The 17,535-nt window shown below is 38.2% G+C and overlaps 1 protein-coding gene across 4 annotated transcripts in view; it reads right to left on the bottom strand.

The window, feature by feature from the left end:
* The window catches only part of RFX3 (regulatory factor X3), a 295,133-nt gene that overhangs the window by 75,892 nt on the left and 201,706 nt on the right, over nucleotides 1–17,535 (bottom strand). For 3 of the 4 annotated variants that reach the window (XR_004344373.1, XM_030294372.1, XM_030294370.1), the window contains exons 5-6: nucleotides 11,854–11,928; nucleotides 2,290–2,471 (exon numbers count right to left, since the gene is read on the bottom strand). Coding sequence is in view for 3 of the 4 variants with exons in the window: in XM_030294372.1 (XP_030150232.1) it covers nucleotides 2,290–2,471; nucleotides 11,854–11,928 (257 nt within the window). In the remaining variant the exon portion in view is untranslated. The remainder of the gene's footprint in view (nucleotides 1–2,289; nucleotides 2,472–11,853; nucleotides 11,929–17,535) is intronic. The other variant, XM_032595640.1, reaches the window with a different exon arrangement.

Raw genomic sequence — 17,535 nt, 5'->3', positions numbered from 1 at the left:
CTCCAAAATTCACTGCAAAATAGAGCAAAAACACGAAAACAAAAACTCAATTAGTAGTGTTCTCCCTTACAAACTGGAGTAGGGGAAGTAGGAGAGTGGGGAGAAGAAGGGGAAGCAGGCGACAGTCCCCAGGGGATGTAGCCAATGACAACTACAGAGTAAAATGGGGTCTCCCTTGCAGACGGAAACAGATGAAGTGTCTAGTTTCTTCTCTGTTTCCTGCAAACGAGCATTTTTGTTGGGTTGGTGGGGAGCCGGCTGGGGGAGATCAGCACGTCTCACGGTCTTCTTTGCTTAAACTTAATTTGCAGATGGATTTGAACAAAAGACACCTTTTGATTTGCCTTTGTTTAGAAACTTGGTTTTCACCTAGCTCTAAAACCTCAAGAAATGGCCCAGTTCTGCCTCATGATTTATACTGATTTTTTCTCTTCCCTGGGTTAGGAGGAGTAAATGAGTGCTAAACCACTTTCCATGGTAGAAAGGATCTCCCTCACCATCAGCAGTGTTTCTACCTTAGAGTTCTGCTGCCTTCATAACACAGTATTTGTTTAAACTTTCCCCATCGGATTTCTTTTCTCCTCATTTCTCTAAGGCTTTACTTTCCATCTCTCTTTGAAAATACCACATATAATTTTAAAAGGAACGGGAGACACAATTGTTACTTAGTGAGAGGGCAAAAAAGAACATCAGAAAGTAAAAGCTGTGATGTTGCGAAATGTACTTGTGGAGTATAGATTCTACTCATTCACAAACCCAAACAACCCCAATTTTGGTCCTTTCTATTTTAAAGATGTGTTTCAAGGTCTGAATGGAGCCTCAAAATAGGACCCATTGAAATCCCTTTCGACAACAAAAGGAGCACAACAATACTGCTATTAGAATGTTGAATAAAGCCCAGAGTCTCAAAATATTGGCATGGTATGCGTAACTACTGAGCCTGAGCCTTCCGCTAGCGGATAAGAGGTTAGATCCCCAAATAATGATTTTTGTGGTTCTGGCAAAAGAAACAGGAGAGAAACAAAGAGCTTTTTTCAAGGGACTCAAAGCTTTACTTCCTTTAGCCTGAAAAGACAATCATATTCTCCCGTTTAAAATATACTATCTTTTCAAGTATAGGTAGAAGAAAACATATTTATGAGAGAGCTGAACCTCTAGCAATCTGAAAGCTGGACGGTCACTTGAAACACAACAGAATGGAATAACTCACGCTTAGGATACTTAGAGACCTTGTAAATGACATAAAACTGACACTCCCTTTTTCTTAGCATAAGCCTACAATGAAGTCAACTAGTAAGGGTCTCTTTATTAAATAGTCTTTACTAGAATACTATGAAGCTGTGACTTAAAACCAATTAAAGGAAGAACGTCCAACGTTATATGGTGTGGTATCTTTATTTTTATACTTTTTATTAGGGATTTCTATAAGCTTTAGGAAATAAAAAACATCCATATCCTTCTGCCCAGCTTCTCAAAATATTCATGTTATGATAATTTGTAAAAACTATAGAAAGGCACAAAAATGAATCTCTACAGTTCCAACTATTATTTTCATCATATTTTGATTAGGAAAAACACTCCTTTCTCTTTCCAAAGGAAGGAAACGAGAAGCCAAGAATCTTCTTCACGTTACTGGTTTCCGTGCTACGGAAGCATGCTATCTTTTTGCTTCTATACACGTATGGTTGCGTAGCCAAGATTCTAAAGAAGGCTAATAAGAGGTTAAACAGAACCATGTCATTACCGAGGGCTTCCAACACCCCAGCTTTTCAAGTTCAACAAATGATTTTTCGTTGATCTCCAAAAATGAAATGAAAAACTCAGCTTTAATTTTGTACTCTATTCAAATAGAAGAGTTATTTATAAAGACATTTCAGTATAATTTTGCAAGAGTCAAGAAATAACATAGTTTTCCATTTACTATGTCACTTACTCGTCACTTCTGGTATGATTATTTTTCAAAAGAGAAAACAGGGAGATACGTTAATTTTTAAGGCACCGTGTGTAAATCTTACGTTAACAGTTTGGCTTGCTGATTTCTGTATGAGGTGAGAGAATCAGTTCTCAAAGCTTTGGTCAGCTGATGTGTAAGACAATGCATCATCCCCTTTTGCAGCATTCACTGAATAACGACCTTTCCTTTTCTCAAGAGACTGTATAAACTGAGCTATTGCCTCATTTTTTCTTTATATGTCATCTGTAATCAAGCACTTCTGCTCACGCACTGTCCTGAACTGCGTTAGTGTGAAAAAGAGGAATTCATTTAGGATCTTATTTTTTCGTACTAACCTAGTTCCCAATCTCCTGGTTCGGAGCCCCATAAAAATTGACCTTATTAGTTTTCCAAAAGAAGCAGCATTGACTGGGTCCAGTTTGTGTTCCTGACAGTGTCGTAGGTAGTGGTTATACAGCGTGCTTCTAGGAAGGCTCACTCCTTCTGCGGTCTCGTAATTGTCCAACAGCCACTGGAGCTAGTGTAAAGAAGACAGGGTAAACACAGAGAAACCATATCATTTACCAGAATGTCTACAAGACCCTACAGACACAATGGACAGAAATACTTAGATACTCATCAAACCTTGTAAGAGGCTAAACTGTTGTAAGTCAAAGGCTGCCGTAACCAGACCTTGAAAACTCTCAGAAACGTAAATAAATAGCTGAATGTAGTTTATGACCTCGGACCACGTCCATTCCTCCAACAGTCAAGCGCACGTAAAAAATACTCTTTTTCCCTGTATTGACTGCCATTTTGTAGACAAACACCTCTTCGCGGAATTCAAATAGTCCCATTAACCGGTCAGACGTAAAATTTGTAATTGCTACAGAACAAGACAGATTACCGAGCCTGGCAGCCTGGCACAGAGTATGTCTCTAGTGTTGGTATGTTAGGAACAGCAGGGTGCCTTGTATGAGTTTTTGTATGAAGTTTCTATTCACTTCCCTAGAATTTTAATTTACTTATCTAATTTACTCACACAGGTCAGTACAACACTATTATCTACTGGGTAGGATGCTGCAAGCAGAAAGGAAAAAAACAAATTCAGTCATTTGTTCCCCAGAAGGAAAGAAACTCACTAGACATTGATTTTAAAAAAAATATGTAATAAAAAGGAATCATTTATTACAGTCATTTGAGTTTTCCTACCTGAGTGCTGTGTTCTTGTTTTTGTTTCATAATTTTGGAAGATACGCTACAATGGTAGTTGCTAACGTAACATTTTCTCAGTTTATAGTTTACATTTGAAAAGCTTCTGTTGTCCTATGTGTATTTCTTTAAAGTATAGAAAGTGCAAAGATACTTCAGAAAGTATAAACTAGGTATATATTATTAAATTTCAACATTAGGAAAATTAAGTTATTAATTCGTTCATTTATTTCTTTACAAAAGGAGAACTGAAGAACATTTAAATGACTTTCTGAAGGTCGCATGGTCTCAGAATGCGATCTGGTTCCCAACACATATTTTCTGATTACCTGCAGACCAGTTGTTGTTTCCACAAAGCAACAAAATACTTCACAGTATTTGTCTCAACAAAATTTCCATACCATATATAAGAGATGTGATCAAGAAGTGATATTTTACGTGCAATGTAAATTAAACGTAAGTTATGGAAGCCTAAGAATTTCTTTACTGTGCATCAGTTATGAGCCGGGCAATGTGGTAGGCACCTAGGGATGCAGAAATGAATGTGATCGCACCCCTGTCCTCAGGAATTTATGATCACAGTCCAAAAAAGATAATATGGACACTCAAATATACTAAAACATTTCTCCATTTTGCTTACTTATTTTAAGATCTGTGAACAAACTCAGAACCTGAACCTTCAGACTCCTGGTATTAAAAACACTTTCAGAATTACTGCCTTTAACTATGACAACTGAATTGTCCAGAACCATTTTAATTTCAAATATTCCTACATGATGCTTATGTTTAATTAAAATCATGTCATTAAACTCATACTGATGTTGGCTTAGAAAATATGGCCACCAAGCCTACAAGACAGAGCAGAGTACTTTTAAAAATAAAGTTCACGTTCCCGTCAGGGAGACTTGAAGTTCTCTGCGAACCACTTAGGCATAATGAACATGTACATTTAAACATACTTGTTGCCTCTGTAATGTATACAACGCTCCCTCTTCAAAAGGTTACACAAAATAAATGTTCATTTACATAATGACAAAAAAGTTAAAGGTCAAAAAGAATTCTTTAGAGATGAGTCATCTGTAACCTGACTGTCAGTAAAGAAGTTTTCCAGAGGCAATGATTTCTAAGTATTCTAAACGACACATGAAGAAGTTCACTTACACATATTCATTTGGTATAAAAGGGGAAGGGGCAAAAAGCTTGGGAAATCCAGGGACTATGGCTCAGAGTATAGTATTCTGCCTACAACGGGGGGTCAAGATGTCTCTAGCCTTTCTTTTTAAATTTTAAGATTCTGTAGCTTAGGAACACAAGCAGGGTGATGACGCACAAAATATGGCCATACAAACCTGCCTCATAGATTTCATCCACGTGCCTCAGTAAGATGACGGGAATCTGAAAGCATTGTTACCTCACTTGAACGGTGTCGGAGAAGTTCTAGGGAACCATATTGCCCAAAAGTGCTAACTCTGGCTTTGTGTGCATGTACTAGTTAGGGCCTTCCACTGGTATTCTAAATGTATAAAGAATACAGAAATATAAAACAGAGAAAGTAATATTCTTTGAGAAATTCAGTTTCTGGAGATGAAGGAATAGAAAGGAAACACCAAAAATAATCCTCAGAAAGGGAAACGTATAAAAACTCTAAATATTTTGTGGAAAACAAGTATTTTGCAAATGAGTTAACAAAGCGCCCATATCCACAAGCATGGAACAAAGTTAAAAATGCCAAAGGTATGTTTGTATATATTATCTGTGCTTCCTCATACAAAAATACATGTTGTCACAGCCAAACAGTATGATTTTGTAGCAAAAAAATACTAAAAATCAAATATTCCCTCCTTTATGAATGAACAGAACATACATCTATACAGGAAGCGAATAAAGATACAAAGCAAATAAAACAATTTGTTTAATTAATGAGATACAAATGGAAAATTTCTGTAAACTGCCTTGACTATTTACTAGTTTTCTTGCAATATTTCATAACTTAAAGACAGGTATCTGAAAAAAATGAGAGTTTACTAATGTTTCATGATGAAGACCACTGTCTTATAGATAAAAGAATCTGAAAAAACAAATCTAGTAATAAAATATGTGTAGGGTATGGTCTTAAGGTGCCTTTCATTAAAATGAAAAGTAGTGCAAATATTAAAGTTAAACATAAAATATTTTGGGTCCAAAGGTATGTTTACATATACAAAAGAGTTAATCAGACAATTCTCTGTCAAAGAAAACTTACCACAGAAATAGATAATTCTAGCGAAAGTGGGCTTGAAACACTCGGAAGCCTAAATAATATTACTCAAGGCCCAAAAGAACAATTTAGAGAAGATGAAGTTTTTACTGGATTGGCGGTATGGTCCCCTGAAAAGCTAAGCAAGTCAAATAACCTGGACGGACCGCTTTGCAAACTTACTGTTCTTTTTGGACAGTTTCACATTCATACCGATTCTTCATTTCTAAACCAGTTTTTCAAAAACCTGAGTTCCTTTGTAATATGTGTGAGTATGCGTGTCTGCACGTGCAGTTGTGGGCATATGTATTTCTATATGCATATAATGTTATTACACACACCACACGCTTACACACATAAAATAATCATTAGTGGGTGTGAAAACCTCCCTAAGAGTGGGTGTGCTGACGCCTACCACTCTGACGGAAGCAAAGGTGCATTTTGTTCCCTGCCTCTTATTCGCAGGAAGTTGCCAGAAGGCTGGAGATCACTTTGGAAGAGCAGAAGGAGGTCGAACGGAGGCAAAAAGCCCGGAAGGAGGGAGATGGCTACTGCTGCGGCTGTAACTCTTCCAGCTAGGAAGCCTGTTAACAACCGTGTCACCTAAGGGTAGTGCCCCGTGTCACCTAAGGGTGGTGCTCCTAGGAGCTCATGATGGAAGTAGAAACTGGAGCTACCAGATAAGATTTTGAGATCGAGCAGGGGACTATGTGCGTTTTACATGCCGGGATTTAACCTTCCAGTTTGGACACAGTGATCGCACTGTAAATCAGATACTGGAGTCTGAAACACAGTATAAGAAAGGATTAATTTTATCGTACGAGCAAGTTGGTTGTTGAGTGTAACCTAAAGGCATACACTTCTTGTGCTGCCCAAGGGAAGTTCATGCCTGTTACAAGATACAGTTTGCTTGGGTTTTGTCGGACGCTAAAATTCAATACCCTTAACATTTAGTAGTTGAGATCTAAACTATTACAATTTTTTTTTTTACTCTTTATAAAACGTTGTAAGATATTTGTTTACATTTATGGTTTTAAAAGCCCATAAAATACCACAGGAACTTTTAACCTTTATCTTTAAAACTTGATTATTCTACTAATGAACCAACATAAATTCACGTAAGAGTGGAAGGCATGATAATTGCATCTTTCAACCTTTGCATTTAATCTATATTAATCAGGGTAGATTAAGGAAGATGAACAGTTCCTATTTTTCCCAAAGGGAAATACTGATTGACAAATTTAAAAAAAAATACATATTGCATTCCCCAATTAACATCTAAATGTAACATTTGGCATTTTTTCCCAGATGGATTATTATCCATTAGGATTCATTTTAAGTTCAGTTCACTGATGATATGCATTTTGACAGGGCTTATTTCTGTCATAACTTATATTTACAATACAGCAGAGTTGAAGGGAAGTGAGTATAAAACTAGGGTTTGCTTTGAGCTGAATACATTTCAGTAGCTAAACCCAGCAAAAATCATAAAACAACTATTTACTAGGTTGTAAAAAGTATGTAAAATAAATGCCTAATGCTTTTTATATACTCCAAATGGAATTTAAAAGAATGTACATGTTCTAGAACGTTATGTGGGAACTGGGAACAATTAACTTAAGAACATTTCTGCACTCACATTTACCATCTAAAATATCTCACATTGGATACAAAATAATCACTAGATGCCAATTTATATTAATTACAATGGAGAAGGAGGATAAAGTAAACCTTGAGTCTGCAGTGACACTCTGGTGCGTGAGACAGACTATACACATCATTTACCTCCACAGCATCTTCACATACAAAATATTAAGACACAGAAATATTTAAATAAAAATTATGATAGCAACAGACTGAATTCCATGAAGCTAAATCACAAGCACCATTCTAAAGACAAGGAGATAAATGAGAGCATCCTTGGCTCGTATTTTTTTGCGGGGTTAAATTATTTGGAGGGGGGGGGGAAAGTTATCCACGCTTACACTGAAGGTTGCCCCTGGGGAAATGATAGAGCGATAATATGTTCTTTCACTCACGTGGTATGCAGGGAGAAAGCCACTTTCTACCAACAATGTTCATACACCAACCGACTGAGGCATGCGTGATAATAAAACAATGCATGCGGAGTCCCCAAATAAATGCACACACGACTGGCAAAGGTACTCAGAATACGGAAGGTAAGATCAGGTCTGTTCCCTTCTATTGTTTCTTATGTTCGTCCATTTGACAAATATTGAGGAAATTTCTCCCATGTATCAGGCACTGTTCTAGGCACCAGGGATGCGTCAGGGGACAAAACGTATAAAGTCCTCACTCTCTTGGGACTTTAACTTGTCAATGTATATTGATGTATATATTGATGTCGATGTATATTGCGTGGTGTTACTACTGAAATAATTGCCATTATGTGAATACTAACAATATATGTCAATATTGACAATGATAGGAAAAAAAAACGGCCCTCGGTGTAACCATACTCAGTTTACAAGTGGGGCGCCATACAGGGTATGAAATTGAGAAGTTATACATGTATTTCAAGCTGGAGAATAGTAGCAAGATAATGATAAAAACAGACCAGTAGTACTAAGTATTCTTAAGAATACGCTAAAAAAGAGACACAAAATTCAACACCCCATTCCACCCTGCTCCATCTTCTAATGTGTTGAAAGGTGAAAAGCAAAGTGATTGAGTTGGATTCTAATGACAGGAGATTATTTGCTTTGACCCTAAGAAGAATTTTCTGAATTACTGTAAGCCATCAAGTGTCTAAAGAGAAAATAAGAAACCCATTCAATTCCATATTCCAAAATACAATGAGAATAGACATTCAGCTCCAAAATCATGATTCAGAGGCCTCTTTAGAAACTAGCAGGGGCACCTGGGTGGCTCAATCGGTTAAGCATCTAACTTCGGCTCAGGTCATGATCTTGCAGTTTGTGAGTTTGAGCCCCGAGTCAGGATGCTTCGGATTCTGTGTCTCCCTCTCTCTCTGCCTCTCCCCCCGCTCATGTTCTGTGTCTCCCTCTCAAAAATAAACATTTAAAAAAATTGAAAAAAAAAGAAACTAGTAAATATGGGGCACAAATTATTGATCCCTTCTCCTAATTGTTTGCCTCATGAAAGTGGTCCTCGGTAGAAACTGGTAAGTCGGGAAATGTCATCACAAAGTTGGATTCATGTTCACTTTAAAGAATTCCATATCATGTCCTATACAGTGAGGGATAAAGGATAAACTTATAGTTTGTTGACATTTAAAATATGAACAGCATATTTTTAAGAAACATTTTCATTAAGTTGGTGCAGCCACTCTGGGAAACATTATGGAGGTTCCTCAAAAAATTAAAAATACAACTACCCTACGACCCAGCAACTGCACTACTAGGTATTTATCTGAAGGATACAGGTGTGCTGTTTCACAGGGGCACGTGCACCCCAATGTTTATAGCAGCACTATCGACAATAGCCCAAGTATAGAAAGGGCCCAAATGTCCATCGATGGATGAATGGATAAAGAAGATGTGGTCTATATATACGATGGAGTATTACTCGGCAATCAAAAAGAATGAAATCTTGCCATTTGCAAATACGTGGATGGAACTGGAGGGTATTATGTTAAGCAAAATTCGTCAGTCAGAGAAAGACAAATATCATATGCCTTCACCCATATGAGGACTTTAAGATACAAAACAGATGCACATAAGGGAAGGGAAGCAAAAATAATACAAAAACAGGGAGGGGGACAAAACCATAAGAGACTCTTAAATATGGAGAACAAACAGAGGGTTACTGGAGGGGGTGGGGGAGGGGGGATGGGCTAAAGGGGTAAGAGGCACTAAGGAATCTACTCCTGGAATCATTGTTGCACGGTATGCAAACTTACTTGGATGTAAATTAAGAAAAAATAAAAACAAAAGAATCATTTCCACTAAAATTCTTCTTTGCAACTGAACACCACAAATTAACTTAACAGAACTTAAAATGCCCTTAGCAGGTGGTGATCAGCTAGAACACACGCAGTAGCTTATTTCAGCTTTTGGATCAATCTAACAAAATTAGGAGCATCACTAGATTTCCAAGGACAGAAAAACAACAGGGTCCTGTTACGTGTTCAGGGAGAAACCTACTGGTCAGCAGAAACGTGATCCTTTCTTTACTGTTTCTATGCCATCTGCAGAATCATTTGTGTTTCAAAAGACTTGACTATATATGTGCTTTAGACGAATTTAACTACCTCAGACGTGTAATAAAAATGAATCAGGGGGCGCCTGGGTGGCGCAGTTGGTTAAGCGTCCGACTTCAGCCAGGTCACGATCTCGCGGTCCGTGAGTTCGAGCCCCGCGTCAGGCTCTGGGCTGATGGCTCGGAGCCTGGAGCCTCTTTCCGATGCTGTGTCTCCCTCTCTCTCTGCCCCTCCCCCGTTCATGCTCTGTCTCTCTCTGTCCCAAAAATAAATAAACGTTGAAAAAAAAAAATTAAAATGAATCAGGACATCTAGTGAAAGATTATCACTGCATTAGCAACATTTAAGCCCACTGTATATCCTGAAATGTCTCCGGAAGTTAGAGCCTGATGAGGGGCTCGAACTCACAAGCTGTGAGATCATGACCTGAGCCGAACTCGGACGCTTAACCGACTGAGCCACCCAGGCGGCCGATCATTAAATATCATTTCATGAGTTACAAGAGAAGGGTAATTTCAAAGAATCTCAACACATCTGAAAAGTTTCAAGCAAATCAAAAAATAAAAATATACCAAAAAAAAACCCATGTTTTTATACCTACGTTACTGGTCATGAAACACTAATTAATAAATAGAGTTAATTTAGGTAAAAACTAAGTATCACATATTTTACTAAATTATACAATTCAAGTGAAAACGAGGTATGAACTGAAACACAAAACACAGCTTCTTAGAAGCCTGACAGTTCAAAAAACTTCAGGTGTTTTTTTCTTCTTCTTCTTATGTCCCTGCACATTTTTGACTAAAAGTGAACAGTATTTTTAATTGCCATTTTCAAAACACAAACACCAGTCAGTCATTACCCACCCCCCAAAAACATACATCCTACTAATACACAGTACATCAGCCTTTATACACAACTACAGAGTCATGCTAACACAGCAGGGATATACTTATGAAACACATAGAAGAGTGACATATTGCATACAAATTTTCAGGCGGGGGGAAAAATCACATTCCTTAAATGGTTTCAAAAAGAAAGGCCAAAGTATATATTATTTTGAAATTTACAACCTAAAATTTTTACCAAAATTGCAGGCATTCTCCAAATTGGCTAACCTGTTTTTATTTGCCATGATACTTCCCCTTGAAAAAGAAAGAACACACAATAGGCATCTAAAAACAAATGTGTAAAACACAAGGAAAGTACTTAGTGTCATGTTGGAATATAAAAATTTAAACATTTGGAGAGGCAATGATTTAAAAAGCATAGTGAAAACATTTTCTGTGAGTTAAGGTTTTCAGATTTTTTGGGTGATCCAATTTTGGGCTTTTCAGTCACAAAATATAGGGAAGAATTTAAAAATCCTAACAACTTATCTGTAAATTTAAGAATACGTTGTCAGATGGGAGGGAAGACTCTCTTACTGTACTATTGTACATTGATATTAATTTAACAGATTTATCTAAAACAGATGGAAGTCATAGGTCTATTCACTTTCCCCCATATATTCAGAAATACGAAAACAAAATTAATTTTTATTCGACATTTCCATCGGTTCCCCCAGTTTTACAGTTTCACAAAACTGTCATTGCTCTTGTCAGACTTACCAGTGTTAAAGTGATGGCTGCATCTGATAACAAAGGCTTCAAGGCATAGCAACAATAATCCTGTTTAATATCAATTATTAGAAATGTATGGCTTATCTAGAGTCTCACTTCTTCTCTTGGCCCAGTTTCATTTCTCTGTAGGTCACAGGACCTGAGCTCATCTAGGTCCCTGTTTCCTCCCACCTTATACGGCCTTACCGGTAAATAAATAATTTTCAGACAGTTTACTATTGGGTTTGGCATTAATAATCTTTTTCCACTTAAAGAATGTTACTGGTCTTACAAGTAGACACGACTGTTTCTTTGCTTCAGACCAGAAGATGCGGATTACAAGCCTTTGCTTTGAGGTAAATTAATATCAAACTAGAACACTTTAAATACTTAAAATCCCCATTAATTAATTTCCACAGGTAAATGGCAGCTTGTTATTAACTTGGAAATGTTATATCTGTACCAGAACAGTACAAAAGCCTAGTAAAGCAGTATATTGGGGGCTCTATTATTTTTAGATATCCCACTATACAAAAGAGCCATTAAGTGATACAGAGATCATAAGGGGCTGAGAAAGGAAGGTTAAGAAGCAAAATAAATAAGTAAATAAATAAAACAAGCATTTAGAAGCAAGCAACACATGCGGAACAAGCAAGAGATTAGTTTACGTGAAGAAGAGGCAACTTACATGGCTGTTGAGAAGAGAGCTTCTGTGAGTGGACAGACCGTCAGACTTTTGCAGCGTCTCAATCGCCATTTCAATCTGATAATAGATGTCATTAAAAAAAGGGCTCAAGACAAGATAGTAATAAACGGCTCACCAGAGAATTTTTGATAGATTCTTTAAAGTTCAATTTCTCCTTCAATGGTGGCTAATGAATAGCTCTCAATTAAATGTGTATTTCCCCCATCTTCCCGCCACCCCCAGAGAATAAAATAAAAATATGCACACTAATAATAAGTCTGATCACAAAAGTAAACCTTTTTTGAACATTCTGTAATTATAATCAGAATGGAGGCCCGAAGAGGAGGAACCCCAGTGGACTCTAGTTTCTAGCTATGAGGAAACAGTCTTGACTCTCAGATTTCGAGAGGTGGAGTGGTCACCACTCTCTAAACAGTATTTAATATTTGCTCTATTTTGTCATCAAAGAAAAATTACACTGCAGATCTTGTGTTTAACATGCATTAGTATTTTAATGCAAATGTACAAAGACACCCTCATTCGTGTTCAAAAGCTACTAAATCTATCCATTCCTCTCTTAACCCTGTATTAAAATTTGGACGTGGAGGGTCATTAGTATGAATAAACACTAAAATGTAATCATGGTCCCTACATTATATTTTAGGAAGTGGTGGTCAGGCAGAGCTATTAGAAATGACAGCAGAAATGGAACATAGAAGAGAAAATAATTCAGAGTTGACAAAGAAAAGGGACAGAAACAGTTTGATTCCATGTAATCTTAGCATACCACGAGCAATCAGAACACCTTAATTAAGTAGCAGGTGCCAATAATAAATGAGATGCGCTCTTGATAACTTCATATTCAAGGATCTCTATCGCTCAGCTCCTAGCCCTAAAACACATACTGTAAATTCAGGTTCGGAACACCCTACCCTGTATTTGGTTACTGGGTTATACCAACAGTATTAACTGAAATTAAATTTTAAAAAATCACATGTGAGAAAGAAAATTGATTACATTATTTTTATTTCTACCATCTGATCAACAATTTAGTATAAGCAGCTATAAAAAATATTTAGTGCTTTCAAATGTAAACTGACTCATACTTTACAGCGGCTATGGAAATTAATGATGCTTTGAAATTCTAACACACAACATCCCCCTTCACCCCGCCCTGACCACCACAAAAACAACGGATAGCAATGTCCATAGCAAAGTCTTTTTTCCCCCATCAATTTGCCAATTTCTTTCTGGTGGAACTTTATCCACAGAATGTTCAGTCTCATTTAGATCAACATTAAATCTAATTTTCTCCCAAACAACTTGGGAATTTAATAGCTTTAATTTTATTTTATGCTATTTCCACAAGTTACTGGTTCTTCCTCCTGAGAGTTAATAAAATAGAATACTGACAAAAATGTTAGGTCAGAAACTATAGAAACAATATTTTTAAAATAGATAGAATGCTTCCTAAGATGATGTAATACAATTTGTTTCACTGCTAATTTTTTTTTTTTTTTTTTAAGAACACAAAATTAAGTAACTTGGCTTCTAAAGCATTTTCCCTGCCAGGTGGAATGTTCTATTCGTAGAGTTTACCAGCATACTTGGAAATAAACTGAAGAAGGTGATATTGTACAAGTGAAAAAAGACACATGACAGAAACAGCAATGTAAATGTAATGAGTAACCAGTTTACTAAAATGTGAACCTGGAAAACTATAAAGGACCTCAGTATTACATCTCTTACAAGGGCATCAGTAAGTGTTCTTGTTTTCAAAGAAAACACATACATACATTAAGAAAAAAAAAAAAAAAACAGCTGAAAAGCCTAATCCTCATGTGACATTAGATCACTTATATGAAGAATTCGCTCAAAACTCCAATTTGCTAAACTGCCTACATTTCCTTTCAAGCTTGAGTGTGGAAAATTCAAGGTTAGATTTCAGTCTGGTAAATAAAAATGAAATGACCTGTGTCGTGTGGTTTTTACACGTTTAGATGAAAGGTAAAAATTATCAGGAATGTAGCTGTCATACTGGTGGAGAAACCCATGTCTGCATTTGTTTTATTAATCAGCAATTTTAATTTCTTTAGGACTGAAAGGATTGGAGGTTGCTGTTTTTTATCATTAAAAAGGGGGCATGGTAAACAAACACTTTCCGTTTCTTCCTTAAGCCGGTTAAGCTTCAGACTGCGATTATGCATGAGGTTATTTTTTGAAAAGTCAGTTCTGTGAACGAAGGTTCGAAAGGTGCCCGGTTGCAGCTCTTACTGAACAACCATCCTTAAGGTGAGTCGCGAGTACCTCGCCTCTCTGTAGTTACCTAATGCTAGGTGACACGGGACTACTGTCTCATAATCAGGTAAGAGACTATGGCAACTCTTCTGAGATCAAGTGGCGGCATGCTCTGTCCGAGAAGAGACGTCCAGCCTGGAAAGACAGGCCCTCAGAGCTTTAAGTGAGATTAGTGGGGTGAATGAGGCCAAGAGACTCCCTGTGGGAAAGAGCAGGTAAGAAACCGCTGTCCAACGCAGCCAGTCTGGGCACGTGACTCCCTAAAAAGTCTGGAAGACAAAGAAGATCCTTATCAACATACTAGGGACTATTTCAGACCCGCCAGCTTCAGCAGCTAAAACAGGACTCCCGTGAGAGTGGGAATGTACTCTGGGGGTGGTTCTCGGCCAGAGATAGGAAACTCTGGTCCAGTTCAACTGCAGACATACTTTCAGAAATGGGAGAAGAGGACTGTGCACCGTGTTTAGACAGGCTGCTGAAACATCAGAGGGATGGCAGGCTTCTGGTGTGGAAAAGCCAGGAAAATCAATGAGGCGCTCTCCAGCCCTGGGAATCGTATGTGGTCCCAAAGCCTCAGATGCAGCCCAGAGACAGAATGCCTGGCCAAGTCCCAAGAGTCACAGCTCAGGTAATGAGAACTTCCTACCCCCACATGCCAGGTTGCTTTCTGACCACACGTTAGCTGGAATATACAGAGACCTCTTTCCATTGTGTCATGTGACAAGGTATCATGGAGCGTAGCGTGAAAAATCAGACCCGCTTGGAACAACTTGCCGAGAGAGTCATTTCCAGTGAAGCCTATTCAGAGAAATCAGACTTCATCAGAGAGCGACAGGGACTTCCATGAGTTTTGCTGTCAGTGAAGCTGAATTTGGGTGAAGAAAGAGGAAAGGGACCCTAGCTGCTATAAAAAAAAAAATCATTTGGGGCGCCTGGATGGCTCAGTCGGTTAGGCGGCCGACTTCGGCTCAGGTCACCATCTCGCAGTCCGTGAGTTCGAGCCCTGCGTCGGGCTCTGTGCTGACAGCTCGGAGCCTGGAGCCTGTTTCGGATTCTGTGTCTCCCTCTCTCTGACCCTCCCCCGTTCATGCTCTGTCTCTGTCTCAAAAATAAATAAACTTAAAAAAAAAATCATTTGGGGTTGTGTCACATTCCCATTTAGGAACTGGGGAAGTAAAGTGAATAGAGGTATAACGCTCAGCTTCCCCAACCAAACGTTGAATTCTCAAAAGACGGAATCCCAGGGAACGGGGTAAGTGGGGTTCCTTCACTTGGGCACATGGCTCTCCACCCTAGGTCCGGAGTGCTAGTTAGAGACTATACCAACTACTTTCCTTCTGGTATAGAATGTGGCATGACCACAGGGCAGGAAACAGACTTTAATTCTCGTGTGATGGATTTAAGAAGGAAAAACAAGCGTGGACTCTGTAAGGGAGGGGACACCCCTATTATTTTGAGAGTACAGCAAATATGCACAATCTGTGGCAGTCTGTGCCAGAGAAGGAAATCTTTCCTGATTTCTCAGGAATCAGGATCAGAAATTCGGAAGAGGCCAGAGAGGTGCTGTATTTCATATCCAGGAGAGGAAAACAAACCAACAAACCCACAAAACCTCAGTGGCGCTCCTACAAAAAGAGAGCAAACCCTCTAAGAAGGACACCTGTTACCTGATGGGGGGATAGATACACAGTATGAGAGACGTGTGGCCTTAAGCCCAGGCGGCAAACTCTTTTCCAGTCACTTTAGTGCTAATGTCCTTGTTGGAATCAAGGACAGGTGCAGAGTCTCCAACCAGCCGGGGATACCTCGAGGCTTGTGCCATACCCAGCCAAGAATCAGTGTCCCCAGAAAGGACTTCAGAGGAAAGTCCCACCCAAGCCCTTAGGAAAGGAGAATGAGAGAGGGAAGAGGGGTCAGAGAATATGTGGAGGTCCAGGAGATATTTTGTTTGTATCCTTCTTTCCCAAGCTCAAAGAAGGGATCAATATTGTACTGTTTTTTCCCTAAGGCAGCAAATACTTATAAAGATAAAATTGAAATCAGAAAAAAAAAAAACATTTTATCCGTTATTTATAATTCCCCATTATTACTTATAATTGGTATTTATAATTTCCCGTGATATTCTATTATGGATGGCCCCTTACTATTCTACGATTGCCCCTTGTTTTGCAAAGTTGCTCCCAGCCTCAGGGGTCGAGAGATTTACAGAAGATGGGGACCTGGGAAGACGGAGGTCAACGTTCACCTCACATGCAGGAAGAATGGGCCGACTGTGGAAGGCAAGGTGGTGCAAAGAGGCTTCGCGTGACTGTGCTCTGGAGAGCGTGGTGCTAAATCCTCAGCTTCTGCCCCTCAAAGTCTTCAGTAAAATCTAGGCCACTCGCAGATACTGTGGGTACAAGTAATCAAGGCTGGCTGGAGCACAGGGTCCACTTAGGGGCGGGTGATAACGTCAAAAAGGTATAAACCGCCGTTTGAAATGCAGCCAAATGAGAAGAAATGAGTCTTTTGCATGAGTTACACGGGGCTAGAGAGAGGCTCCCCGGACATGTGATTTTTATACCCATTTATGAATGCGTATGCAATGGGTCAAACAGAGTATCACATATGTGGACAATTAGGACTTTCTCTTAATGTAAATATCAACCAGTCAGTCATTCCATTACATGCTAATAAAGCTGAAGGAAAAAGAATAATTCTGTCACCTTATTCATTGTCTTCATAGGTCAAGGCACATTCTCTTGACTCTGAAATGGCTTTTTAATCTATTTTAAAGACTAAAGGTCAAGATTGATATATTCAACCGCCACTATAATTAAAATTGGTCTCTTGGTAGAAACTATTTCCTTTACAGAACTGTGAAAGAAAGGGATTTAAAAATAGAAGTAATATTATAATGCTTTCTGGTTTATAAAACTTTTTTTTTTTACATTAATTCTCGTCTGATCTTCGTAGCAACTTTGTGAAACCAGAAAGGCAAGGAGTATCATCTCCTTTTCACAGATTAGAACACTGAGGCTCTCTGGGATTGAGGGACTTTCTTGCAATTACTTAGGTGTTAAGTAGGAGACTGGAATACAAGACTCATTCCTCTAAATTCACTATCCTTTCCATTTTACATAAATATAACATAAATATAAATCATATGGGAATTAAATCAGAATATCAAAGGTATCAAATGAAGCTATCTTCTGCAGAGTAGCCTGTAAAATTAAAATTTGCTAAATGGTTTACTGCTAACAAACAAGACTGACTTTCTAAAAGGAAAAGGGTTTAAATATGATTGAGAAGTATTACTTGAAAATGATTTCAAAATGACCAAGTTAAAGGCAACAAGTTTTAAATGGATGGTTACATTTTAATCACCATAAACGTAGTTGTGTTGCA

Source organism: Lynx canadensis, chromosome D4, assembly GCF_007474595.2.
Source record: "Lynx canadensis isolate LIC74 chromosome D4, mLynCan4.pri.v2, whole genome shotgun sequence".
Taxonomy (NCBI): Eukaryota; Metazoa; Chordata; class Mammalia; order Carnivora; family Felidae; genus Lynx; species Lynx canadensis.
The sequence above is the reverse complement of the archived record's forward strand: the minus strand, read 5'-3'. Positions and strand labels throughout refer to the sequence as shown.